The following is a 27794-nucleotide window of genomic DNA, read 5'->3' on the forward strand; positions in this document are numbered from 1 at the left end:
ATCGGTCCCTATCCTGTGCAAGATTAATCCAGTCTCTATCATCATATCCCACATCTCTCAAATCCATTTTTATATTATCCTCCCATCTATGTCTCGGTCTCTCCAAAGGTCTTTTTCCCTCCGCCCTCCCAACTAACACTCTATATGCATTTCTGGATTCGCCCATACGTGCTATATGCCCTGCTCATCTCAAACATCTGGATTTAATGTTCCTAATTATGTCAGGTGAAGAATACAATGCGTGCAGTTCAGTGTTGTGTAACTTTCTCCATTCTCCTGTAACTTCATCCCTCTTAGCCCCAAATATTTTTCTAAGAATCTTATTCTCAAACAGCCTTAATCTCTCTTCCTCTCTCAAAGTGAGAGTGCAAGTTTCACAACCATACAGAACAGCTGGTAATATAACTGTTTTATAAGTTATAATTTTCAGATTTTTTGACAGCAGATTAGATGACATAAGCTTCTCAACCGAATAACAACAGGCATTTCCCATTTAGAGTGTGAGTTGGGAGGCCGGAGGGAATAAGACCTTTGGGGAGGCCGAGACGTAGATGGGAGGATAATATTGAAATGGATTTGAGGGAGGTGGAATGTGATGATAGAAACTGGATTAACCTTGCTCAGGATAGGGACCAATGGCGGGCTTATGTGAGGGCGGCAATGAACCTCCGGGTTCCTTAAAAGCCATAAGTAAGTAAGTAAGTAACGTTAACAATAACAATAATAATAGCAATAATAATAATAATAATAATAAATAATATGCATTCAACTATATGCTTGTCTACTTTCATCCATCCATCCATCCATCCATCCATCAATCTATTAATCAAATCTTTCAGTAAATCCATCAAATCCACACGTTAGTCCGTCTGTTGATAAAATAATTTATCCTGTTCATCCATCCATCAAATTCATCAGTATATCATAAAATCTGTCCATTATTATCCATCCACTTATCCGACCATCTATCACTTCATTATCCAAATATTTACCTATGTGTCCATCTGTCCGCTTATCTACCTACCTTCCTACTTATCAATTAATCCATTCATCTTATCAATAAACCTAGATATCTATCCATCCATAATTTAAAATGTTTGAAATGGGTATAATTTAAATTTCTTCAACACAAAACCCAAAGGAAGGTTTCATACGATAATGTACTACGGGTTTAGGGAAGGAGATACTTTCTAAGTATCAAGTCCAAATTGTATAAAAATATTTCAATTTAATTTATTTTAATTTGAAGTTATGCCACCCACGATCATGGAAAACTATACTTACGAGATCTGGAGAAAGTGTTTGCCGCTATTGGTTGTCAAAAGAATAAATACATAAAAATTTCTCATGGCATTCGTTACCAACTGGAAGTTCAGCACTATTATCGCATAATCTCTTGTAATCTGAACCTTATCGTACGGTCCCGCGAGCGCTAATACGGGACAATGAATCGCTAGATATGATAACGCTGGACCAGCGAGACATAGGCTAGAAACATTACGAGTATTTTGACAGTATCAAGCACGTCTTGGGAAGATGAAGATGAGTGCGTGAGGCGACATTCCGCAGACTCGATGGCTGACGTTGTGTTCTTTGATGCCGAGGATATCATAAAACGGTTATTGCAAGGTAAATATATTTCTCAATGTTCAAATATTAACATCTTTCGTATGGCAATAATTTTTGTTGCAATGTAACACATCTTATAGTCAGTGTTGCCATATTTAGGGTATTATTCTAATCTAGGCTGATCTTGTACCACATCGGGTAATTTCAGGGTAAAGTTATTTTAGGGTAATAATGGAAAAAAATTGAAGCTTTGAATATGCAAAAAGAAATTGCTTATTAATAGGGTTATTTTGCTGCAAATAATACAAAATTAAACTATGCCAGTCTTATTTCCAGTTCTGCTGTAACAGTTTTTTTGAGGCAACAAATTTAACAGTCTTGAACACTATGTTTGGTATGCATATCGTGTGTATTTTTAGCTGATTCCCGTTCCTAGTTTTTATTACATTTAGCTGGCTAAAAACTCTGTCTACTGATGCATTTGTCTATGGCAGACACGTGTATAAAAAGATCATTGTCTTCAGACTAGGGAACACCTGTTGATCTGCAGCATCCTTCAGAGAAAATACTTTACCCAATATCTAAGACACTTAGATCAGGATTTAAACCTAAAGAGTCATGATCAGATTGCGGTCTAGGGTCACCAATTCGCGAGAATGAAGTTTGGAACGCACGGAGTATACATGACGACATGACCCATGGAGTGATATAGCACTGTAAGAGTACAGTTGGTTTCGTAAGAAATTACATTACCGCCTTTCTAATTCTACCTGGCATGGGTCCTTGCAATCATCACATGTATTTGAGATCCTGTGAGTGAACAAGTATATTTTATTTCTTTTTATTTATTTATCTATCTGATTATTTATACATGCATATTTGTGTTACTGTTAATTTAGCTGTTTTATAATTCACACTACTGAGGAACATGTCGAAAATTAAGAGGACCAAGCGTTCCCTTCAGAACGAACTTATAGACAATTTCGGAAAAGAATATTTTCTTATTAAAGAAAAAAACACTGAATTTTGCAAACTGTTAAAAAAGTACTGGGGCAGATAGAACTCGATTCTTTCAAAAGCAGCGTAATAGCACAGTCTACTATATACAGTCGCGAAGCTCAATATGTAGTAAAAATGCAAACATGAGTAGTTGCACCACTAGGATCGCTACTATCGCCTCATCATCGCAGATCTCTCTCCTAGCAGACGACAAAATATGTTACACTTTCGTTGTCGTGTTCTTTTGGAAAAATTAACACCTTCCTTCCATTATTGAAATATTAAATGCATAAAGTTAATTTATTATTTTAATGAAGTATAATAAATTCCACCATAAACTCGAAGATACCTGCAAGAAATAGGTTAATATTATTTTTGTTTGTGCAAAACGAACTGAAATTTACTATAATCGCTTCACTCATTCAAGATTATAGCGATAATTAACTATGAAACCAATAAATATCAATTTGCATTTCCTTTACAGCAATAATAATGGAAATATGAATTAATGGAGTAACTTACGTATACCGGTACTTGTAGTGTAGGCTTACGTAATTAACAAAGTGGGATGAGGTTAAGCAATAATAATCACACCAGAATTGGAAATAAAACGTGATCAATAAATTTTATTGTAACAGACTTTGTCTACATCTCTAGTAAAGTAACAAATAAAAATAACAACAAAATTAACAGCTATAATGAAAAACATATCCTTTGAAAAAAAAAAAAGTAGGCCTAAGCGATAATAATCCCACCAGAATTGAAAATAAAACGTGATCAATAAATTTCATTAAATCAAACTTAATTTTTCTACGTCTCTAATAAAATATTATTATTCCAATTATTGTATTTTAGCCATTAACATTTTCATTACAACCAATAACGAACATTTCACAAGCATAAATGTGAAATACGCAACGAGCTAGCACTCGATGGAAATACGACACAGTCCAAAGTCGACCGTGGACAGTCTATTGTTTCTAGTTGCTAACCCCTTGGAGCGCTTTATCACGAGATTTGCAAAAAATCACCTCAAGCTTCGCGACTGTATATAGTAGACTGTGGTAATAGGAAAAGATACATGTAAAATATTTAATTATACAGTCAAAACTGGCTTTCAACATCAAAATCAGACATAAAACATGAAGATTTTAATCGATATTTATGTATAATGTTGGTACATGCCAACATCCCTTTAGCGTTTCTTGAAATAAGTTATTTTGAGTGAAAGTAGGAGCTACTTTTCTTTTGATACGTTGCGAATGTACTCGTACCTTGTAATTCGGTGCGTTGAATTGTGAAGAAATGTATTTTATGTAAGTACTGTACATATTTTTTGGAATCAGCGAGAAGGCAAAAGTGACAACATGGAATCGACAATATTACAGCGATAGGTTGTTCTGATTGATTGAAATTCAACTGATTCTTACACTCCAATGGTCAATTCATACGTGAGCGAAATGGTCTTCAGGACGTTTTAAGATTTTAACTTCTGTAACTTTTATTCTTCTTTCATGCCTTTAGTCACTCTTCAAAATTCGGAACTATTGAAAAGTAACAGACGTGTCACTAATTTGTAGGATTTTAAAAGCAATTCCTGAGTGTTTTGTATCGAGTTCTTTTAGGTATTATTACTTTTACTAAGGTTACTTTCATTTCAACCTGTAACGATGCAGAAAGATACGACTTTTATTTTACATATAAATAATTTTTGTTGTACTTGTAATAAGGTAAGTAAAATACATTTTGTAGTAAGCTGGCTGTAGTATTTTTAATGACATAGCAAAGAATGAAATGTTACTCTTCTAAAAGAGGTTAAAAATTAGAGTAAAACAATTTCCATAATTTAACACTTTTAAAAATATGTGTCATTAAGCATACCAACCTTCTATCAGCTGCAAAAATATAAGTGGGATGGCGAGTGGGGAAACCTTACAAATATTTAGGCCACTCACATGGTCTCACTATGCCACCTCCAAATTTTAACTTGGACGAGAAATGACCGATAAATTTTGCCTGAGATATTTTTATTCAGGGAGTTTTTTCATGTGCTGTAAATATACGATATGATTTTCAACCCTTAAATAAGGATCTTTGTCGTTCTCGACGAGGTATCAACCCGCAAATCTCAGATCCATTGACAAACATTGTAATCACAAGACCACTAAGGACAACATGTGTCTGAGATAACTCTTCAAGCTGTTCTAGCGAAGCGCGTTTATTTTCAAAATATATGCATGTAAGAACGTATCGGTAATCGTCTACGGTAAACACTTTTCATAGAAGCAAAAACTGTATGATTTCTGCCGAAGATTGTGATATTTCGATCGTTAGTCCATATTTTTAACATTTTCTATGCCGAATTCATAAACATATCGGAAAACATGTATTATAAAATATAATGTAAACAATTTGTTGTTCCGCGTGTATCATGAAATTTATTATGTTATCACTTTTGTAAAGAAGAGGGTGAAAATTATTTTCTTTAGATATATAGAGGAAAAATAACCATAAATTTAAAGACGACAGTTTATACGAATACAAAAAATTAAATATCGCGCATAATGTGAGATATAGTTACAGGCGTTTTAGATAAGACAACGTCATTGCTGTCACTGCTTTCTGATACTGATAATACACTGATACGAAAGGAAATCATTACCATATCTCTTAGCAATAAAACGTAGACCTTATAAACAGTGACATCGTTGTGATTTATTTATTTTTATTTTCTTTACAATTTGCATTTATTTTTAACCTATACAAGCAAATAAATGTTTACGTAAATATTTAGCTAATTTGTACTAGTTTAAGTACAATGTGATATGCATAACTATATACAGGCTCGATGTAAACCTTGACCATTTTAATCAATTATAACTTCCGAACAAAAACAGCAAATTAGTGAATTCACTTCAGAACTATATAGTATCTATTGGAAAATGAGAATTGTTTTCCTCCATGTCACAGTAAATATTGGAAATGTCCTCCATCTTCATCCAAACATTTCCTCTGACGTTCGCTGAAATTTATGGTTATGTTGGTAACTTGATAACTCATTTCTGATGTTTTTTCTGAGCTGAGCAAGAGTCCTTGGACGATTTATCTGTCCTTCGATAGCCCCAAGGGGAAAAGTCTGGAGAGATTAGTTCCGGTGATCTGTGGGAAGATCACAGATTCTTTGAAATTGTGATATCCCGAAGAAACTCGTTGAGAAATCCATGAATTCGTTGTGTGGCTTGTATCGCCGTCTTATTAGAAATAGTCCTTCGTCAACTTGAAGTCAACTATCAATTAGTTTCAAGAATTCTGTAAAGATCTGACTGTGTAAAAGTCAATGTTAATTATTCTTAAGGCAGATATTGCACACCAGACACCAAATCTTCAGAATGGTTAGAGCCCGGATGTTTAGGCATTTATAACAGTTAAAATAGGCAGGCAAAAAAGGTAATAACGTAAAAAAGGCACAATAATCTTTGAAAAAGGCATTATAAATTTTAAAAGGCATAATATATTTTAGCAATAATTTAAATTATAGCAACATAACTCACATATTTACTTCGTAGGTGACACATGTTGACTTATAAAATACTTTTTTTTTTTTTCGTGATTAACTGTCTTTTCACAAACCTTACGTAACAAAACTGTTTCATCGGTTGTAAACACATGGGCACCAAATCCACTAACATAAGCATGAAGTTTACTTTGCAATGGTTTACTGAATTTAGGCATTCTAGCTAGCCGATGTTATACCTTCAGTCATCCGACAATAACGGACTGTTCCTCATTCAAATTTCTTTCTCCTACATTAATAAACACGTGTAGTACAAAATTGTAACAGTAAGATTTGAAAATATGAAAGCAAGCAATTGAAAACGCTACGTGACAACTTCTATGACAACGAACTTATAACAATATTTAAAATTATAAAGCTGATTTTGGATAGTATTAAAGCACGATTATTAGCAGATTAAGCACCGAAATAAATTACTGTTATTTACTATTTTTAGTAAAGTTAGTCATTGTTTAAATAGGCCTATCTAAATTTCATACACATTACATTACAATTAATTAGAAAATTGAAAATAAACAAGAAATATTGCTTTAAAATGACAAAAACACCTTAAAAAGGCAAAATAAAAATGGGCCCCATCACTTTGATTTACTCCAAATCACATTTACATCTATACAAATAATGATTTACTTCCATCCAGTAAAAAAGGTATTTTGCCAAACATCCAAACTCTAGTAATGGTATTTTGTGGATAACAGAAATTTTCGTGGGTTCAATATCTTCTGTTGTTTTGAGAGCTGACTTAGCTTGTCAAATGAAACTATGCCTCATCCGGAAAGAATGTTATGGAGAGACGTAAGAAGAGCCTGGGACTATCCGCAATTTCGCAGTCTCTTTCCCTTGTCTGGCTCCTTCAATTCTTGCACTGCATGTATTCTGTATGTCGTATGCCCCGTTTTCTTTGCTGTCCTGCGACACGTGCCATATGAATAACCTGTCTCCTGGCTCAATCGGAGCAACTATTTCCGTGGTGAGTGTGTTAAATGTTATTGAACATTATTTAAACGATTTTGAGGCATTGCAGGCCTAATCCCTATGGCTGAGGAGAGATCCAGTTGCTTCCAGTTTCATTACTGACGACAGAATTGTTGGCTTGCTTGAAACAATACGCACATCAAACTCTCTTCGAAATGCATTTTTTGTGTGAACCAAGGAATTTGAAATCCGGTAGTTTTAACCAAACAAACATGTTGCAGAAGCGAATACTCTGAATACTCTATGTTTGTTAATTTATAACTGTTATAATCATAACTACGTACATTTTTCTACAACAGACAATAACAGATTGTCGACAATCATGTTATTTCAGTCACGATCACCTATACTGAAACTTCCAGAGCCACTATAATAGTAAAATCAATTTCAAGCTTACACTGACTTCCACATGAAAGTTATAATTTTATTGATTAAAATAGCAAAGGTTCGTATGGAGCACTCTGTATATTTATAGAAAAATCAAACACAGACATGATGGATTATGACATTTCAGATATGTTTGGGATGCATTCAGACAATGTTCTACAGTGGCCAATGTTTTCTTTCTGAATTTCATACCTGCAGTTTTTATTTGCGAAATATTTGCTAATATTTTTAAGTAAAATTAGAATCTATAACGGAAGTTAAATCAGATACTGCACCTTCATTTATTATTATTATTATTATTATTATTATTATTATTATTATCATTATTATTATTATTATTATTATTATGAAACATAATTAGTAGCATAATAACGATAATTCCGATATAATTTCTGGTAGATAATGTAGGGGAGACTGTTGTACCTTTAGCATAGTGTAAGCCTACCTCTGGACATTTTTTGTTTTTTTAATTTTTGCTACTACCTAGAAGTACTCAAATTGAAGTAGATTGTAGAGGAAGCCTCTAAGTAGCTCTGGTCGTAGTTTCAGTTTGATTTATTGAGTTCTGTGGACAAAAGAATGTTTTTAGTACCGAAGTAAATATTTCGTTCATTGATATATGTTTTCTAACATAAAACCAGATTATATTTGTTACTATCTATCAAGTACAGTGTGTTCCCTATCATCTGGTGAGTAATAATATATTTTAATTTCCATGATTTATTTGGATCTCTAGTTTTGGGAGCCATATTTGTTTAAACGTGCACCCTCTTGTACATTTGAACACAAAATATCTTGTACCATGGAACATTTTCCAAGGTACACGATACTATAGGTTTTTGTTTTTCTTTTATTGTAAGATCATGTCACGAGTCAAGAGGCCCCCAATTGGTCCGGATGCCTTGAAGAAAGCTGTTGAAGCAGTTATTATTCCTCCAGGAAATAAAATCTCAATCAGAGAATTCTGCTCTGGTTTATGATGACAAATAAATTTTAAATATAATTATCGGGTTTTACAGCTATATTCCCACCTATATTCCATGTGTTCCAACTTACAAGAGGGATGTTCCAAGTTACATGAACCCGTTGTACCTTCGAACACATTACATATCCCTTCATTTTATTTTTTCTATCCTTGATAGATCTGTAAAATAGGAAAATACATACAGGAAGTTGTAAAGGAATCTTCAATAATTATTTCAAGCATTTTTTTTATTTAAAAACATTGCATTTCCCAAAATAATGTATATATATATATATATATATATATATATATATATATATATATATATATATATATATATATACAAAATGTGAAAAGTGCTTAAAGGTACAACAGTCTCCTCTATTCAATTAAATTTGATGCCTGCTATTTTGAATTCAATCTTGGATTGCTCCAGTCTAAGAAACAAAAGCATCGAAAATATATATATATATATATATATATATATATATATATATATATATATATAGATTCAACGTCTCCAAAATTACAATTCATTTTAAATCTGAATTCACGATAAAAAATACGCGTGATTTCAAGTTCAATTGAAAAAGAAATGCACTATACCTAAATAATATATGAGATAATGTTGTGTTCTATTAAGTTTACCCCTTTACGGATTCTCTCTCTGTTTTATAATTTTGCTCAGGAGAAATAGCCTACATTATACCGGAACTTCTCGATCAGAATGGTCAAGAGGAACAGAATATACTCGTGATACATTTGAATTACTCTCGCAACACTTGGAGATCTTTACCACAGACATTTCTTTCGAGGAAAGAACTTTGTTACGATGCACGTCAATATAGACAGTATCTTATCATTATTTGTAGCTGTCACGTCAGTTACAACGTGTACATGGCAGATGATGTCATTGTGGTGTTTACTTAAGGAAGTTCTCAGTTGTAAAACACACAACGAAAACTTGTCACACCTGAATGTAATTATAACATATTAATTCAAATGTAAATTTATTTTGTGGAAATCTGTGCAACATTTTGAGAAATAGGGGGAGCTTAAAAATGTATGGAAATTGGCTTCTTAAAAGAGAAGATAGGGAAAATCACAGAAAAAGCTCAACCAGGTCATCATTCCCAAACGGAAATCGAACACACGCCTGAGTAAAACTACGGAGCAGTAAGAAAATGCGCTACCGTCTGAGCTACCATGTATATTTTGCTACTTAATTGGGTCTAGACAGTTTAAACGATGTAGGCCTATGAATAATTGGTCAGGTTACTGTTACCAGTAGCACCAAGATATCACACTGACTGAAGTGTTTATTCTATTGAAATTCACTTTAACACACAATTTTGAAAACCGGACGGCAAGGAGAATATATATTTCAATAGAAAAATGGCTTCCGTCATTCTTTCTGGCTTCCTATTATCCGTCTATGTGTAGTCTTTTATACTGTATACCAGAGGTCTCCAAAAAGCGTATCGTCATTCGTGATCTCGATGCTGCCCGCCGAACACAGTGTTCTGTAAGGCTAGAGAAGGGGAGAGAGACTCGTACCTCAACAGATGAAAGCGATCAGTGGGGGATCCCGGCAACGGTCTGCTTGTGTTTACAAATAATAACATCAAAAGGATATGAAATATCATACGTTTGTATATTATTTTGACATACTATGAAGCTGGAGCCCCGTCTGTTGCTATTGACACAAGCCATTGCAAATTCAACCTCTTCTGTTCAATGGTGCCTTTCAGTGCCGGTAAAAGATCTTCTCCAGTTGTATTTTGTAATTACATCTAGAAGACATTCAGACACAGCAAAATGTTCATTAACTCCTCGGACGAAAATGGCTAGGTGAGCTTCGTCATTTCTATCTGTGCTTTCGTCCAATGCAAGTGAGTAAGCTACATACTGGTTAATTGTGGTTTCGACTTCAGATTCAATTACATTTACAATCTTGAAATTACTTCTCTGAACTGTAATTGGAAACAATTTAATTTTCTTAAACTTTGACTTTGTTCTGGACACAGTATTTTAGTAGCGTTCTGTATGCACGATTTTACAAATGATGCTTCTGTAAAGGGCTTAATTGATTTTCTAATATTCCAAGCTAGAACATAGCTAGCAAGAAGCTTTTTTTGTTTAAGACTGAGAACACGTGTATGATTTGTGTTTGTATTTTCTTGTTTTATATTTATCAAAATATTTGTAGGCCTAAGCATTTCACCTAAAATTAAACAAAAAACTATAGGTATGTCATGCGGAACTGAGTGTAAACGTATTGTAATATGCTGATTATTTTGTATATCCAACATTTATACAGATAGCCTCAAAATAAATTATTTTCACATGTCCACCATGCCTCTAATTGTATGATATTCTTTGTGAAGAGTCAAGTATTGTCGTCGCATGTTGAATTTTAACACACTCTTAAGAATTTTCGAACAAATTAAGCATTTTGCAAATCAAGCTTTCAGGTATAACTCCCTGTAAAGTTAATTTGAATAATTTCGAGGGAAAAATTGTTCCGGGGCCGGGTATCGAACCCGGGACCTTTGGTTAAACGTACTAACGCTCTCCCAACTGAGCTACCCGGGAACTCTACCCGACACCGATCCAATTTTTCCCTCTATATCCACAGACCTCAAAGTGGGCTGACAACCGTCAAGCAACCAACATTGAGTGCACACTAACTTTGTGTGACTTAAATTGTGGTTTTCTGTTACGTACAGTGACGTGTATTATGCAAATCAAGCTTTCAGGTATACCTCCCTGTAAAGTTAATTTGAATAATTTCGAGGGAAAAATTGGATCGGTGTCGGGTAGAATTCCCGGGTAGCTCAGTTGGGAGAGCGTTGGTACGTTTAACCAAAGGTCCCGGGTTCGATACCCGGCCCCGGAACAATTTTTCCCTCGAAATTATTCAAATTAAGCATTTCACATTCTCACCAAAAACACAATTTCTCTTCCTCTTCATCCTTGAATGTACTACGTCCATGATTAGAAGACATTGTGAACCGGTGGAACACGCCGACTAACACAATGATAATGGCATTCCGCCACTGCTCTTCGTTTGCGCACAAACACTGAATACAGTACAGGTGGGATGGGTGAGGCGGAGCGCTCTCATTACGTACTGGCTTACTCGCGAGTACGGTTTTGGAGACGTCTGCTGTATACTATTGGACAGATTTCATTTATATTCATTATCTACATATGAAAAAATATTTTTCTCCAAAGCACCAACCATTTTAAAGACCTATAGCAAAATCGTACAAAATGGTTATTTGTTAATAATTTGTTGCAGACAATATAAATAAGTAGTTGGTTGTAAATGTAATTTGTTTCATATTTTGTCGTCTATTATTTATTATTACATTTCTTTTTTTCAACTTGTAACTTCGGTGACTATCCCTAACACTGTATTGACCAAAAATCCATACCAATCTAACATTACTAACACTGAAACATAATAGAATATGTTTTGTCTATGTCTCGGATGTGAGGTATTACTGTATTTTTATGCACTTTCATAGATTAAAATCTATGTACAATTCTCGGAGAAATTTTTGAATTCGTCCAATGTTACTTCATTGCGAAAGAAAAATTGTGTGTTCAGTTTGAAACTCGGTCTTTTATTGCCTGCACTCCGTAAACATTAATTACATCGTTGTTGTGTTAATTTGCTTAAATCAATAAACTAGTTTTGATTTCGTGTGCTGTCAAATTGAATTGTCAGTTCAGTAAACTGAAAGAGGTATTTGAAACTGCTGGAAAACTTCACTTAACCTAAAATTATTTATACATGTAAAGACCTACAGTTCAGTCAGCTGGTACTTACACTCAAGTCTACGTTCATATTGAAATATTTAAAGCTTGACATGTCACGCAGAGCTGAATTCAAATATTGAAGTTTTTAAAACTTAGCATGTCACACAGTGTTCAATTAAATAAATAAAATATTGAAAACTTGGTATGTCATATAATGATGAATTTAAATATTTTCCTGTGAATGCAAAATTGTAAAACACGCAGGGGAACTGATTATGGATTTATAAAACGAACTCAAGAATAAAGTGATAAGCTCGAGAGTATCGTTTTTGATTAAATCTACCTCTAATCGTAGTGGCACTAGTGACTGTTTACGCACACTTACAGATATTCCGGGGAAGAGAGAGTTGGAGAAGAACTAATCTTTTAGAATTGTTTTTTTTTTTTTTAAATTTTAGGTAAAGTTACACATTGCAAACGTCTCGATATTATGACTTACAGTAGAGGAGGAGGTGATAATATGGGACAGTCTTTTTCCACACTCTCTAATTTGAAAACAACGAAGTTAAAAATGAGATTTGAGGTGATCCTTATAGAAATATCATTTCTCCTTATGAATTTAAATTTATGTGGGAATTTTTAAATAATCATTTTTTGAAGAAATTGATTGGAAGAGATGGATTCATAGCTTGGCCCCTAAAGTTGCCAGACTCTGGACTTCTTTTCTACAGAGCTACGTGAAGAACATAGTGTATCAAGTCAGAATTCCAGACATTCCAACTCTGCGACCCAGAATAAGGGAGGCAATAACTCCAGTTACTTCATTTGACGTTTGTCAGCACATGGAAAGAGAAAGGATGTCGTTTGTGTGTGTGTCGTGTAATTGATGGAACACACAGATATTTGCTACGTATTAAAGAAACTTAGTTGTTTGTGTTAATTATCTGTATGTTCAATTTCTCACTACAATAAATATTTTACTTGATATCCATTTTTCTTTCATTGGCCACCATTCTCAGACACATTGTATTATATTTTATAGATATGCAAAAGTTATCTGATTTTTAGATGATAATATTAATAATTATCTCTTAAGTTTTCCTGGAGGAAAGATTTCTCGCTGGACACACCTTAGATAACATGTTGTTGACATATTTGATACGAACTTTATTGTACTAGTTCTTCACTGTCATATTTGGAGACGAAAAATTCTAATCAGCCATCAATCTGTATTCCTATTTTCATCTGTTTTAAGGAACTTTACCCAGTCGTTTTGATAAATCTATATATATATAATTTGAATGGTAATGGAAATTACGGGAAAACGGCTGAACGGATTTTAATAAATGGCCTCTCATTTTGAAGCTTGGAACCCAAAGTTTTTCGGAAAAGTAGTAGTTTTCAGTGAAATGTCAATTTTCCTACATAATTTTCCTATTTTCCAAAATCCATCTGTTGTCAGTTTTGAGAACTAATTTTATCGAATCACGGCCGACTTGATTGAATTTCAGAACAAAACACACACTACAATAAACAATAGGCTATTACACGAAGGCCATGACCTGCAGGATTGCCGACATATTTAGAGCTCAATTCAATTTGTTATTAAAAACTGATTCTGCAGTGTATAATAATTTTCTGAGTACAGCTGTGTATTGGATAATCAAATCTACGAAACTTGAGGTGGTTTGATGACATTATTATCATTAGAAATTAAATATTATTATAGTTAATATCATGATGCATCTATTTTTCATTAATTGTACATAATATTGATGCTATATTGATGACATGAAAGTGAAACGTTTTGAGGTTATGTAAGTAAATGTAGAGAATATCTTAATTTAGATCTTCATTTCTATAATTTACTGAGTGGCTGCTATATATAACTACAAAACTTAAGTAAGATAATAATATTGTTATTAAAAATCAAATATTTTTATACTTATTAGCCCAGTGGGGTTGGGTCTTTTTCATATACTTAATGGCGGTGTAGTGTAGATATTGATATGTGTCATTGTCTTCAGTATTGGCTCGAGAGAGCGCAAAAATTACAGTTCCTAAGGAAAGATCAAAAGGTATTACTTACTGATAAAATAAGAGGCCTAGAAAATTTTGTAGTCTCCAGATCATTTCAGCAAGATCTCTTAGTAGGATAAAATGATTTTACGCTCTATATTTCAAGTTCTACATGCAGCAGCTATACGAAAATGCTATTGTTCGAAAGCTTAGCAAACCTGACATTTTTTTAACTTTCGCCTACAATCCACAATGACCTGAAATAGCTACTGCTATCATCCTGACATTGATACTTGCGTTTTCGCGTTGAAACTCAAAAACTGAAGTTGGATAGGTTCAAGAGAAAGTATTTGGCCTAAAAAAATCCATTCAGAGGGAGTATGTTTCATTATTATGGAAGCAAATAACTATTAAAAAGACAAGTATTCTTCATTGAAAATAAATCTGAAAAATTTTTATTTGAACGTCTAACGAACTTAGTTTGCAGCAGCATTTGCTGCACAAGCCACTAGTATAATATGAATTTAGCCATCGGCGTGGTCTAGAGATGTAGCAAGCAGGCATCATTCCGCGGAACTGTGATCACAGATCACACATCGCTCTATATTCAGTCCAAAAGTGGAAGATGAGAGCCTTATTCTTTTACATTAGGAAAAGTGATGTAAAACAAGTTGAAAAACGTCCTTATGAACGCAGTATGTTTCAGCACGCAGAAAGAAGCCTGGAACTGAAGTGAAACTGGAAGAGAAGGAGATTCTGGCACTATGTCAAACTTCCAGGGAGATTTTTCATTCGCAGCCCATGCTGTTGGAACTGGAGGCGCCCGTCAGGATATGCGGTGAGTCTCAACCTCCTCCCACTTCATGCAACGCAATGCGACAAGACTCCACTGTGGCAATTTTATTTCGATACGAGAATCGAAGTATCATTTTTAAAGCAGAATGAATTGAACGAAGATCCAGCTGTAGCTTTTGGATACGAGATATTGTAACTTTCTGTTCTGTAGTTCAGGACCGAAATAGCATGAGGATTCAATGTTTTTGCTATTAAGTTCAGAGTAAGTAGGCCTATATGAAAATATCTTAATTTATTTTATAATTTTTATTATGTTTTAAAGATCGTAAAACTAAATGCAGGGATGAAAAGCAATATTGAAATTCTTCATATTTTAAACATCTTGTCTTAAGTTATTTACTAAATCAGTAGCATTTGTAATTTTTGCTGGCTTAGTAATCGAAAATAGGTTTGGAAAGTTTGTCATTACGTCAGCAAATACATCATGGCCACAATTACCATATTAATTTTTTCTACAAACTAAGCCACAATAAAGACATTTAGTAGATCACGACCATAATTTCCACAGTAAAATGTTTCGACAAACTTAACTTTAGCTAAAATGCCTATATCCTAGATAATTTAACGAACAGTGTGTGAAATTTAAATTCTTCCTAATAAAAAGTAATATTTTTTATTTTTGCGAATAACATAGTGGCCCTCGCTCTTATATCTTAATGAGACATTTTGTTTTGAAAAGCTTTGTCGTTTCGTTGCGCTTGCAATGAAATCATATTCTTTAAAATGCAAATTAAAAACTCGGTTGGTTTTTAGATAAAAAAGAGAACAAAACTTTTCAACCTGACTGGAATTAGCAATTAAATATAATTTTCTTTCGAAAGCTGTCGGTAGAAAACATTTGAACACAACAATGCACTGTAGTTTTGAATTAGAATAAACTTAATCATATTAAACGATCACTGACGTAGGCACTATTAAACGCTTCTGTTAACTTATTTATTTATTTATTTATTATTTATTATTATTTAAATTTAAATACATACAGAATACAACATATAATTACAACAAGAGAAATAGAAATAAAATAATACAATCAATATAAAAAGGGAGATACAGTAATATTAACAAAATTTGAGGACCGAATGAGCAGCGCTCGTGTTCGGTCGCAGTTCAGATATATTATTAATATAAGAGGAATATAGAAAATAAAATAAAATAGGAACTAAAATTAAAATTACAGGTACAGTGAAATTATATAGTGTAAACATTGGTAATTTCGTGATAATTTCATGAAAACTAATTTAAAATGCAAATGTGTAAATATATCCTCATTCCGATTTTTTTCATCTAAAAGACGATAACTTGCTGTACAAATCTGGAGACATAAAAGATTAGATACGTTCTTGAATATGTGCCAAAAACCACTTTCACAACTTAAGCTGAAAGGTTGGTTATTTCGTGATAACTTGGTAATTTCGTGATATTGCATTGATAATTTCGTGAGAGGTAGAAGAATTGTGGAAAAATTCATTAAAGTCAAATGAAATTCTCATTTATTGTTACAAGACTTCAAACATAGTAATTCCGTCTAATATTCATAGCAAGAAAACATAGAAATATATATCAACACATAATAAGAATGAAATCAAAGTAAAAATTGAAATTGAAAAGGGATCTTCTTTGCCCTGAAAGGGTGAACACTTTTATTATGGACTTTACTATAGCCTATATTACTAGGGTAACTCCAAAAGTAATGCATAACGTTTGTTTAAAAATTATATTTTTATCCTACACCTTTGCTATTTTCACAGAATGTAGATGCATCCTTAGGGAACAAAATATCACTTTTCCACATAATCCCTGTCCCTTTCAATTGCCTTACGTAACCTAGGAACGAGGGTCTGTAGACCAGCACGGTAAAAGTCTGGACCAACACGTCTGAGCCACTCTTTAGCAGCGTGCACAAGGGAGTCATCTTCGAACCTCGTTCCGCGAAGGGATCCTTCAGTTTACCAAAGAGATGGTAATCGCACGGTGCCAGTTCAGGACTGTAAGGCGGATGTTTCAATGTTGTCTATCCGAATTTTCTGATCTGGTCTGTGGTCTTGTGACTGACATATGGCTGTGCGTTGTCGTGCAATAGCAGAACATCCTGCTTCTCCCGGTGTCGTCGAACACGACTCAGTCGAACTTGAAGTTTCTCGAAAATTGCAACATACCCGGCAGAATTAATGGTGGTTCCATGTGGCATGATGTCCACAAGCAAGAGTCCTTCTGAATCGAAAAACACAGTAGCCATAACGTTTCCTGCCGAAGGTGTACTATTGAATTTCTATTTCTTTGGTGAATTTGCATGATGCCACTCCATTGTCTGCCTCTGTCTCCGGTCCAAAATGGTGGAGCCATGTTCCATCTTCTGTTACAATTCTTGCAAGTCATCTAGCACTTATCATTGACACTTAGCATGATAACAAATGAAACAGAAGCTACACTGAACTCATTGCGTCTCCGTTTTCTTATTTTGTTATCACATCTTGTCTTCAGATTTCTAAAATTCCTATTGTAATACATTTTATACTATTTTAAAAGTTGTAACACTTAATGCTCAACAAAATTTCGCCTCAAACAGCTAAGATTTCTATCAGTAAAGCTAAGCCTATATGGCGACTACAGATGTATCTAAAATTCCAAAAACATTTCCTAAAATTTCATGAAGATACAATAAATCTTTGTACCAAATATCATATGCTTACCTTTAGTAATAAGCCTGTAATGTAATTACAAACATCCACAAAATTTGTATGCCTGAGAAGTCTACGCAAACTTGCTCTCTCCAAACATAAAAGCTCACTGAAGCAACTACAATAGTCACACAAAGCTTAGCTGTATGTTTCTGGAAACGGGACAAAATATGCAATCCCTTGGCGGAAATTTGGATCTTGTAACACCATTGGTTAGTTCACAAAAGAGCAAAGAAAAAGTATCACGAAATAACCACTGCCACGAAATTACCAATGTTTACCCTACTATAATATATTAATATAAGAGGAACATAGAAAATGAAATAAAATAAAATAGGAACTAAAATTAAAATTACAGCTGCAATGAAATTATATAATATAATATTAAGATAGAGAAGAATAATATCGTACGTTAATAAAATAGGACAATTTATGAAAAAATATATATTCCGAAATTATAAAATACAAATATAATATAGGCTGATTAATTCATACACATAGACTATAAATTTATTTAATCAAATTGAAGACATTAACACATTTCTAATTTTCTTGTTTTATGTTAGTTGGTTACATGTTAGAAGTTCTGGGTGTAATTTAGCTAAAGAATTATACAATCGAGGGCCAAAATTAATGCTAAGCTTTAGACCAGCAGATGTGAAACATTTAGCTGCTACCAATGTTCAATTATTATTTCGTCTTGTGTCATGATTATGTGCCTGTAATATAAACTTATCACGATTTTTATGATAAAATTTTAACAGAGTATATTTACAAATTTGTTCAATATTAAATACATTAAATTCAGAATAAATTAATTTAGTTGGATAATCGAAATGTTTCTTCAAGTAAATTTTAACATTATGAATAATGCGCACTACAAGTTATTCTGTGGTATCTGGTGGCAATACTGCGAATTCGATAGAGACGATTTTTTAAATAAAACTAGTTTTTATATTTTCCCGGCCTTGCTTATCTCCTAAGAAACACCTTAGTTCAATGAAGGCTTAACTTCTACCATCAAGATTTAATTCCGAACATATTTTGTGATGTTTGTAGTGAGAGTCTCTCTTGTGGAACAGGCTTTCTTAAAATGTTACATTTTTCTCTGCCATTAACATTCCACAGGTGTACTATTAACACCAAATCCTCTCTCATCAACTCTTTGTACAAATAAAAAAATCACATTTTTCTTTTGTTATCTATGTATGTTTACTTCAGCCTACTGTTGGTAAAAATCAGATTATGTGCAAAATTATTAGGTATAGTGAGCTGATATGAGATATTTCTGCAAGATAAATCTACAAAAAGAAAAAAATGGTGAATTATTGAAAATATTAACATTCTCCTTACTATAGCTGTGAGAAAACAGTGACATCAACAAATCTAGTTATATATTAAGCTTTATGTTACATACTGCATTCATTACAGCTGTAAGCTACCAGCTAAATAAAAACAAACCTTTCTGGCGGTGGTGTTATTGTAATTACACCTCATTCGTGCACGAAGGAAAATTAACAGCCGATTAAATAGAAACAACATACAGTGTAGCAAGTATAAGAATTCATGAGGAAAGATGTGTTTATATGGTAAAAATTTACTATATTTTAAATAAATTACCAATTAAACTTCTTCACTATGTCAATGACATTCACATATGTTCTAACAAATTTACAGCTTGCAATAATATAATTGAATATTATGTTGTAAAGCGTTAGTAATAATATCACATCAGCTACGTCCGGCGACGTAGACAACTCCGTTAATTAATGCAGATAGCAAAAAATGGAAAAAGGGGAAAATTGTTGGAAATATGTGCTTGAATTTTCAACGTAGAATACACCGTTGAGACTATACACTAGTACGACACACCCGCCAATCTCAATGCTGCCAAATTGGTGGCTTTTCCGCTAATTTCTACCGGATTTCCCTTATAACTTATACGTCATAACTTCATCTCCGTACCCAGTAATGTCAGCAGACCACTATAAATTGTTAATATTTTAGGAGAAAAATTCGCTCCGGCGCCGGGGATCGAACCCGGGTCCTTGGTTCTACGTACCAAGCGCTCTGACCACTGAGCTACGCCGAATTCAATCCACAGCACCGGATCGAACTTTCCTCCTTCGATGTTTCCCTTTGTGGCCTGACTCCAAGTTAGGCGCCGGCATATAATCCCCGGCGCAGCGCCGGAGCGAATTTTTCTCCTAAAATATTAAGTGTCAATATTACAGATAAATTCTGTAGGACAAATTAATAAATCTATAATACTATAAATTTTGTTATGAATGTATCACTAGCTCTGCCACTATAACAATAAAATTGGATTTAAAACTGATCATTCCACTTTGAGTGACAGTTGACAACGATTAAAAATTTCACCCTCATCTATAATATTATAGAAGATGACTGTTCTACTTTAATCTTCATTCATTTTTCTAATTCAATAGCTTTACATTTATTTCAAATGTGGTCTAGTTAGTGGATATTGCACTTTTTCCTATTATCGAGATTCTCGGCCGAGGGAGATTGACATTTAAACGAAAATAATTTGAGATAAAGCCTCTGCCGGACGAAGAAATGAAACGGATGATCCCATGTAGTGGACTCACTGCATGCAAGAAATCACTTTGTTCGTGAATAAAAATTAATAGCCCTAAAGGCAAAATTTTATGTCTAGATCAGTCATTACGTCACCAGGAAAACGATTATGGAAGCTTTTGGTAGAAAAGAGCGAGAATAAATCGATTGTAAATCTCAATAATACAGTATTTTTACATAAATTTGTAATCTTTTCTTCGAGTATTATTTTATTTACTTTTGGTCCTGTTGTTCTACATAAGAATTTAGTTTCATAATAATTTATATCTCTTCACACTTAACCATAGCTCTTGATAGCCATATGTGGGCTTTTCACTAAAAGGAACAGGGATCCAGTTGTCGGCAGATTCTGTGAGGTAAAAGGGCTGTGGAGTAGGTTTTCTCAGAACAAGTTGTTTTCTTATGCCATCTTCACTTCACTACCACTGCATTATTATTAGGAACCGAATTTTTAGGTTTTTAAGAAGTCCATTTTAGGTTACTGGAATAGGTGAAATAGGTTTTTTTTTTAGGTTTTTGCCCAAACTGTGAAAGAAATCGCAAAAATTGTCTGATTGTTAAAAATGTACGCTTACAGTCTGTTTTAAATTACATGACTTTTCCCTCGGGTGGTAATTAGAATCATTTCCAACCCAATGTCGTAATAAATGTGATTCCACTTATTTTAGCTTAGCTTAACAAAACACAAAATATACAAATTCAGTGTTAACACCAGAAGAACCAGAATCAAGACAGACTGCACAGAGGCCTCAGAAAAGTTCACAGCTTGTACCCGCACACGCAAGATCAGTCTTTTATCTGGGAACATGCCCAAAGACCGCAGATTGGGTCGCTTTCTCCAGTGCAGAAAAGAATAAAAATTATGAGCTGTATTGATATTTCTAAACATATTTATATAAAACACAGTAAATATAGAAAAATACATATCAATTGTAGTTTAGGTTTCTTTTTAGTTCTTAAGGCCCAGTTTAGGTTTCTTTAGGTTCAAAGGAATTTACATATAGGACTCTTATGACCATGACTCGGAAGATTATCTAAGAAATTATGAGTTTAGAAGTAAGGAAAAAAATAGGTAAAAATCTATAAATTCGGTCTACTTATTATAGCATCATATCTGAATAGTACGAGTGTTAAATGAATACAGAGTATGAATGACATAAGATCTACACTGTTTCCAGTGAGGTGCGATGCATTTATAATTTTGCATAGGCCTAATGCCATGACTACATAACCTTGCAACGTATCGGATCTATTATGTCAACTCCTTCAGTAGAAGTCCAAAAATCTCGCAAGGTCCAGTTCTGTGGACCTGGACTCAAAGAATATATTTCACTTTTCTTGCTTTCCGTGATGACGGAGCGTATCCGGGGAGAATTCGAAACTTTGTACAGTAAAACCTCCCTAAAACGAAACGCGATCGTTCCAATTTCTTTTTCCTTTTCACAGGTTTTCGTTTTACAAAGGGTTGAGTTTTGGCAAAACTAAGAATAGACTATTGCAATATGTTCACTGTAAGAAGAACACAATGAAGAAATAATTTGAAATAAAAGTTACTACAGTACATGCAAAGTGAATTTTATTTTCATAATTATTAACTTACGTAATTGCAGCCTCTCTCTCTCTCTCTCTCTCTCTCTCTCTCTCTCTCTCTCTCCTTGCGCCCTAGTTTCTTGGCCCCCACATTTCTTTTAAAGTGCATTGCAGCGACTTTTTTTTTTAAGGGAACGTTGTAGGATTTCCTTGCGTCAATAATTCAGAGTGTAAATTTCGCCCTGATCCATCGGTTGTGTAACTGAAGTTGTGTTTGATGGAAAATAGATTAACTTCACGTTAAACAAATCAATCCTTGGATGGCAGGTAGCATTTTCTAAAAACAGTACGACCTTACGACCTTGACGTTTCATTGCTCCATTAAAATTATGAAGCCACTTTTCCATGATAGAACTGGTCATCTAGGTTTTTTATTAAATCGCACAGTTTTACTTTATTCGCACTGCTATTTAACATTGTATTGACATATTAACACAAAACTCAGAATAAATAATCGGAAATGTGAACTAAATTGATTAGAATTAGAATTAGAATTAGCCCGTAGAATCCCTGTAGGGCAAGGGCCTCTTGACTGGCGAGGTGGCTATTCTGGCATTCCCGCGTAGCCAGTTCGGGAGAGATCCTCATTCTTTTGATGCTGCATCTATCAGTAGTCTCCACTCTCGGCGGTCCTTGGCTGTTGTCGTCCAGTTGGAACCAAAGTGAAGTTTCAGATCGTCCGCCCATCTTTTTTTCTGTCGGCCTACGCTCCTTTGTCCGGTTCTTGGGTCCCAGGCTATTGTTTTGTACGCCCATCTGTTGTGGTCCATCCTCATGTCGTGGCCCGCCCACTTCCATTTGATGTCGCTGCGTCTTTGATGCCTGTCATCTTCCTCAGGTCTTCGTTGCGGATTCTGTCATGGAGGCTGACGCCAAGAATCTTTCTCTCCAACTTTCTTTGGCATGTTCCTAACATTTTTCTGTCTGTTAGAGCCCAGGTTTGGGCTCCATATAGTAGGAGAGGAAGGATGCAGCTGTCATTGATACTACACTACAATTATTCACAGTTTTATTTTACTCGCACCGTCCTTTATCACTGTATTGGCTTATTAGCACAAAACTGAGAATAAATGGAAGAAAATGCAAGAGGGTTGGAAAAAGTGACGGTACAAGAGGTCAGTAACCTGCTCACAGAATAGTGACATAGTTAGAGAAGCTTCACCCCCAACGCCAGATAAAGAATAACGAAAGTCTTCCATCCATGCCATGCTTCGTACAGTATTATCGCGAAATTAAAAATGGTTTGAAAGAATTTAGCAACAGTTACGGTACGCTTAAAATTATCCGTTTTAGTCACGTTTTTTTACCTAAATGGTGCCCAAAAATGATTCCGTTTTCGCGTTAGGCAGTTTTCCATTTTAAAGTATTATTTTACATAGGAAATCATTCCGTTTCCAAATTTATTTTTCGTTTGTGTAGATTTTCTTTTTATAGAGGGTATGTTTTAACAAGGTTTTACTGTATATTCATACATTTGTGATGCAGAGCAAAAAATAACAAGCAAGAAACCTCGTACCGGTGTACCAATTACCTTCGTTTTAAGTGTAATAGTTGACACTAAAGTGTCACTATAAAACAGGTCTCCTTGCCTGCTTATATCCATCTATAGCTCGCACATACTCTGACAAAAAGTAATGCATTAACTATTTTATTTCCATTTTAATATCATGTAATGGTATAAAGTACACATTTGTGTTTTATTGGTATTATTAAAGTAATTACACAATTATTAAATTCAATGTTGTAGTCGGACAAGTAAAATTTTATTACACTATGTGCCTAACATTGTTTGTATAATACTTAGGACATGGAGAAGCAATTTTATGATGCGACATACATTAGAGGTAGAAGACTTGCATATTAAACAAGTGGACTGATGTGAGAATGTTTATATCATTTGTACGATATAGCTATTACAGAATGACAGCAAAGCGCTGTGCAGATTGAATGCTGCAATACTGTATTACTACCTTTGTATATCTGGCTCCGGGGACATTGACTCAGAAATAAGCGTATAATATAGTATTTAGAGTATTCAATAATCCCTTTAAAATATTGACAATAGTTCTTCTTCTCTGACTTTTAAATTACTTGTCAGAGAAATAAATATACATTGTGACACTATATTTGCGATTTAACCTACAGAAAGCTAATATTTTCATAGAAACTTAAAATCTAGTCTCTTTCATTGCAGTCCGTAACGACTATGCCTAGATGTCAGTTTTGCAAATTAATTTGAATAAATACCTCTATGCTGTCTATCTGAATAATTTTTTGATTTGACGTATATTAAATGATGTTGTACACGAAATGCATATTCATAATCTTTTTAAGTAACACTTATTACATCGTAATTTAGTGGAAGCGCACAATTTTAATAACGATTTAACTTAGAAAGAATAAAATGTTGCATTATATTGCTTTGATACTACTTCCATTCATTTTTTTCTCAGTTCACGAAGTAAGATAGGAAACAATGTGATGATACAAAATCTATTTAGAGATTCTCACAGAAATACATGATTCGAGCACCCTGTTGAGGTCCGACAAGTTACAAAAGAAATGTTCTTACGAAACAGTACTTCTTCTTTATTATTATTATTATTATTATCATTATTATTATTATTATTATCATTATTATCGTCATTATCATTATCATTACTATTATATTATTATTATTATTATTATTATTATTATTATTATTATTATTATTATTATTATTATTATTATTATTATTATTATTATTGTTACGAAAGGGAAGGGCGAGCCATAGCCCAGGTCCGTCTCAGAGAATTATTGCGCTGACCCCCAATCACACCACTTGATTATGCTAAGGTTCGCCGAAAATGCAAGTTTCGAATCAGGCGACCCCTAGACCAGCCCCTCCTCGCGATATCAACCGGTGATCGAGGGATGCTATGGAATGATAATGGAATGAAAATCGGATGGAAAGATATTAATGCCTAACGTGGAAACCGGGAGAACGACGAGAAAATCCCCAACTGTTACCTTGTCCATCACAAATGTCACTATGGATTTTTCCAATGAAAAATCACAGCCATAGCCGGAAATTGAACCCATAACATTTATGTGGCAATATCGCATAGTACGAGTAGTTACGTCCATCCTACTGGACGAGCAGGAGTAGGTTCGTATGATTTATATATCTTAATGTCATCTATCATCTGATATCGTCTTCTGCCCCGAACTTTTCACCCGTTCACCATTCCTTCCGATGCATTCATCAACAGATAGTGAATTCTGTGTGTTTATTTGCTAAGAGAAAAGGCAAGTTAACAATAGTAGACGGATTGGGCTGCTTCTCGTACTCCCGCATGTTATTTTTAACACAGAACCTGTTTCTTTAAATGTTCGATACCACAACATTATGGAATCATAAATAATTGATTAAATGGCGATCTTACTCGTGTTAATTATGTAAGCATGTGCGGCTTACAGCTGTTTCGGTACTACTTGACACTGTCCTCAGAGCCTTCTGTGTCTCTGCGTCATCTCAACTTCGCTGCCTGTTGTGTGGGTGCGTTCGTGTGATGAGTTGTGTCAAATAATGTGTGTGTTCTGAAATTGATCTGTGTGTTGAATATTTGGTTAGGGTGTGTTTTAGTATGTCTGTATATTTCACATTGTTCTAGTGTGTTGAGTTTTTGGTTTTTGGGTTGTATGTGTAGGATTTCCATGTCTGTATTTATGTTATTGCACGTGTTATTGTTGTTTTTGTTGTTATGTTTATGTTGTTATTGTTGCTTACATAATTAACACGAGTAAGATCGCCATTTAATCAATCAATTATTTATATTCAAGTGTTAAAAGTAGTATACGAAAGATTCAACATGGGATTATGGAATCGTATTTAGATACGTTACGCACACCATACTCACGTAGAAATTCTTTTTGAACTCGTCTAACACTCTGAAATTTAGCATACCAAAGAACACAGTAGCCATTTAAATCATCTATATGATTTTTATTTCACAATATGAATTGTTGATTTTCATTCTTGCCATGTATGGAAACTTCCATCTTTTAAGCATAATATTACCAGCAAGAAATTTCTCATACTACAATAATAAATTAATATTATCCATAGCCAAACGGATCAGCCTGCATTATGAAGCATTACTGTTACCTATTAAAATGTTATATAAAATGTTACAAATGAAGATTCTCCACTTGCAGGCGATATCCACGGGCAGTACTACGATCTGTTACGCTTGTTCGAGATCGTCGACGAAGGTGACAATCGGGGAGACGAGTTCGACCGAGGTTTCCCACCCGCCTACAACTATTTATTCTTAGGGGACTATGTGGACCGGGGGAAGAACTCGTTGGAAACTATATGCTTGCTGCTAGCCTACAAGGTCCTCTACCCGGAGAACTTCTTCCTGTTGCGTGGCAACCATGAAACAGCCAGTATCAACAGGGTGTACGGCTTTTATGACGAGTGTGAGTCCCAGTTTTTAAATTTATTTCCTAAACATAGTTCAGTAGGTAATGTTCGTGACATAAAATGTTTTCAATTATTACTTTTTTGAACATTATAAGTACGTTTGCGTTAACAACAGTGTAGGGTGATTCAAGACCTCTGTGACAAACTCTGGGGATCGATAGATCTCGCAATGAGGATCGTTTTTCGTGAAACAATCTATGTTCTCCGATGCCTCGTGTAGGAGCTACGCGAATCGAAAAAAAAGACAGGTTTTAGTGACATTTACGATTATGAAATGAATTATTCTTCAAGTATATTTGCTGACAAGTTACAGGTGTTCATAGTGTCTACCCTGAACCTGATTGCATTCATTACACCGTCATAGCAGCACAGTCTAGTCTAGTATGCATTATCTCTTGGCTTAAAAATCGATAATGTGTTAAATTGGATAAATCATATTAAAGAAATTACCCCCAAACTAAATTCAGCTTGTTTTGCTATTAGATCTATGCAAAATATAGTAAATAATAAATACCTTAAAAACAATATACTTTGCATACTTCCACTCGGTAATGTGTTTTGGAATAATAATCTGGGGAAATTCCACAGATAGTAACAATATATTTCTATTACAAAAAAGAGTAATTAGAATAATAGTAGGTGCCAAATTTAGGGAATCGTGTAGGACTATTTTCAAAAAACTACAAATAATGCCCATGGCTTGTCAGTATATCTTTTCATTAATAGTCTTCCTCGTATGTAATCGTGAAAACTTTGTAACTAATTCAACAGTTCATAGCATAAATACACGTCAAAAAAATGACTTTCATACTCCATCGGCAAGTCTATCGTGCTATCGAAAAGGAGTGCGTTATATGGCAGTAAAAATTTTTAATAGCCTCCCTATCGATATAAAAAATGAAACTCAAAACATAAAATTATTTAGGGCCAAATTAAAGAAGTACCTAATTTCTCACGCCTTCTATTCTGTAGGTGAATTCATGACATTCAATAACACTTCATGAAATTGATACTAAAACTATGTGTTGTACTAGTAGACTATATTGTAAATCTCGTCTGTATATATTTGATCTAGACTGTGACTATAAATTAAGATTTTATAATAGTATTAAGTTTTTTGACTTGTTCCATATTCTAGCTGTAAGCATGTATGAATACCATGGAATGTTAATAAATACAATACAATACAATACAGTCACGAAGCTCAATACATAGTAAATATGCATCTATTGATAGTTACTAACCACTACTATCGCCTCATTACAGACAATGCAAAATAATACCGGCACAGTCTATTATTCCTAGCACCCTTACAACGCAAGCTTCGTGACTGTATATACTAGA

The 27794-nt window shown here is 34.0% G+C and overlaps 1 protein-coding gene across 6 annotated transcripts in view; it reads left to right on the top strand.

Moving 5' to 3' along the window:
- Nucleotides 1-1478: 1478 nt before the first annotated feature.
- LOC138702312 (serine/threonine-protein phosphatase alpha-2 isoform-like) overlaps nt 1479-27794 on the top strand; it is a 54205-nt gene continuing 27889 nt past the window's right edge. For 3 of the 6 annotated variants that reach the window (XM_069829906.1, XM_069829911.1, XM_069829919.1), the window contains exons 1-3: nt 1479-1629; nt 14962-15093; nt 26180-26446. In XM_069829906.1, coding sequence (XP_069686007.1) covers nt 1575-1629; nt 14962-15093; nt 26180-26446 — 454 coding nt within the window. In that variant the 5' untranslated portion in view covers nt 1479-1574. Of the gene's footprint in view, nt 1630-14951; nt 15094-26179; nt 26447-27794 lie in introns of all 6 variants that reach the window. The other 3 variants (XM_069829917.1, XM_069829918.1, XM_069829915.1) reach the window with 3 other exon arrangements.

The sequence above is a fragment of the Periplaneta americana genome, chromosome 1 (genome assembly GCF_040183065.1).
Source record: "Periplaneta americana isolate PAMFEO1 chromosome 1, P.americana_PAMFEO1_priV1, whole genome shotgun sequence".
NCBI lineage: Eukaryota > Metazoa > Arthropoda > Insecta > Blattodea > Blattidae > Periplaneta > Periplaneta americana.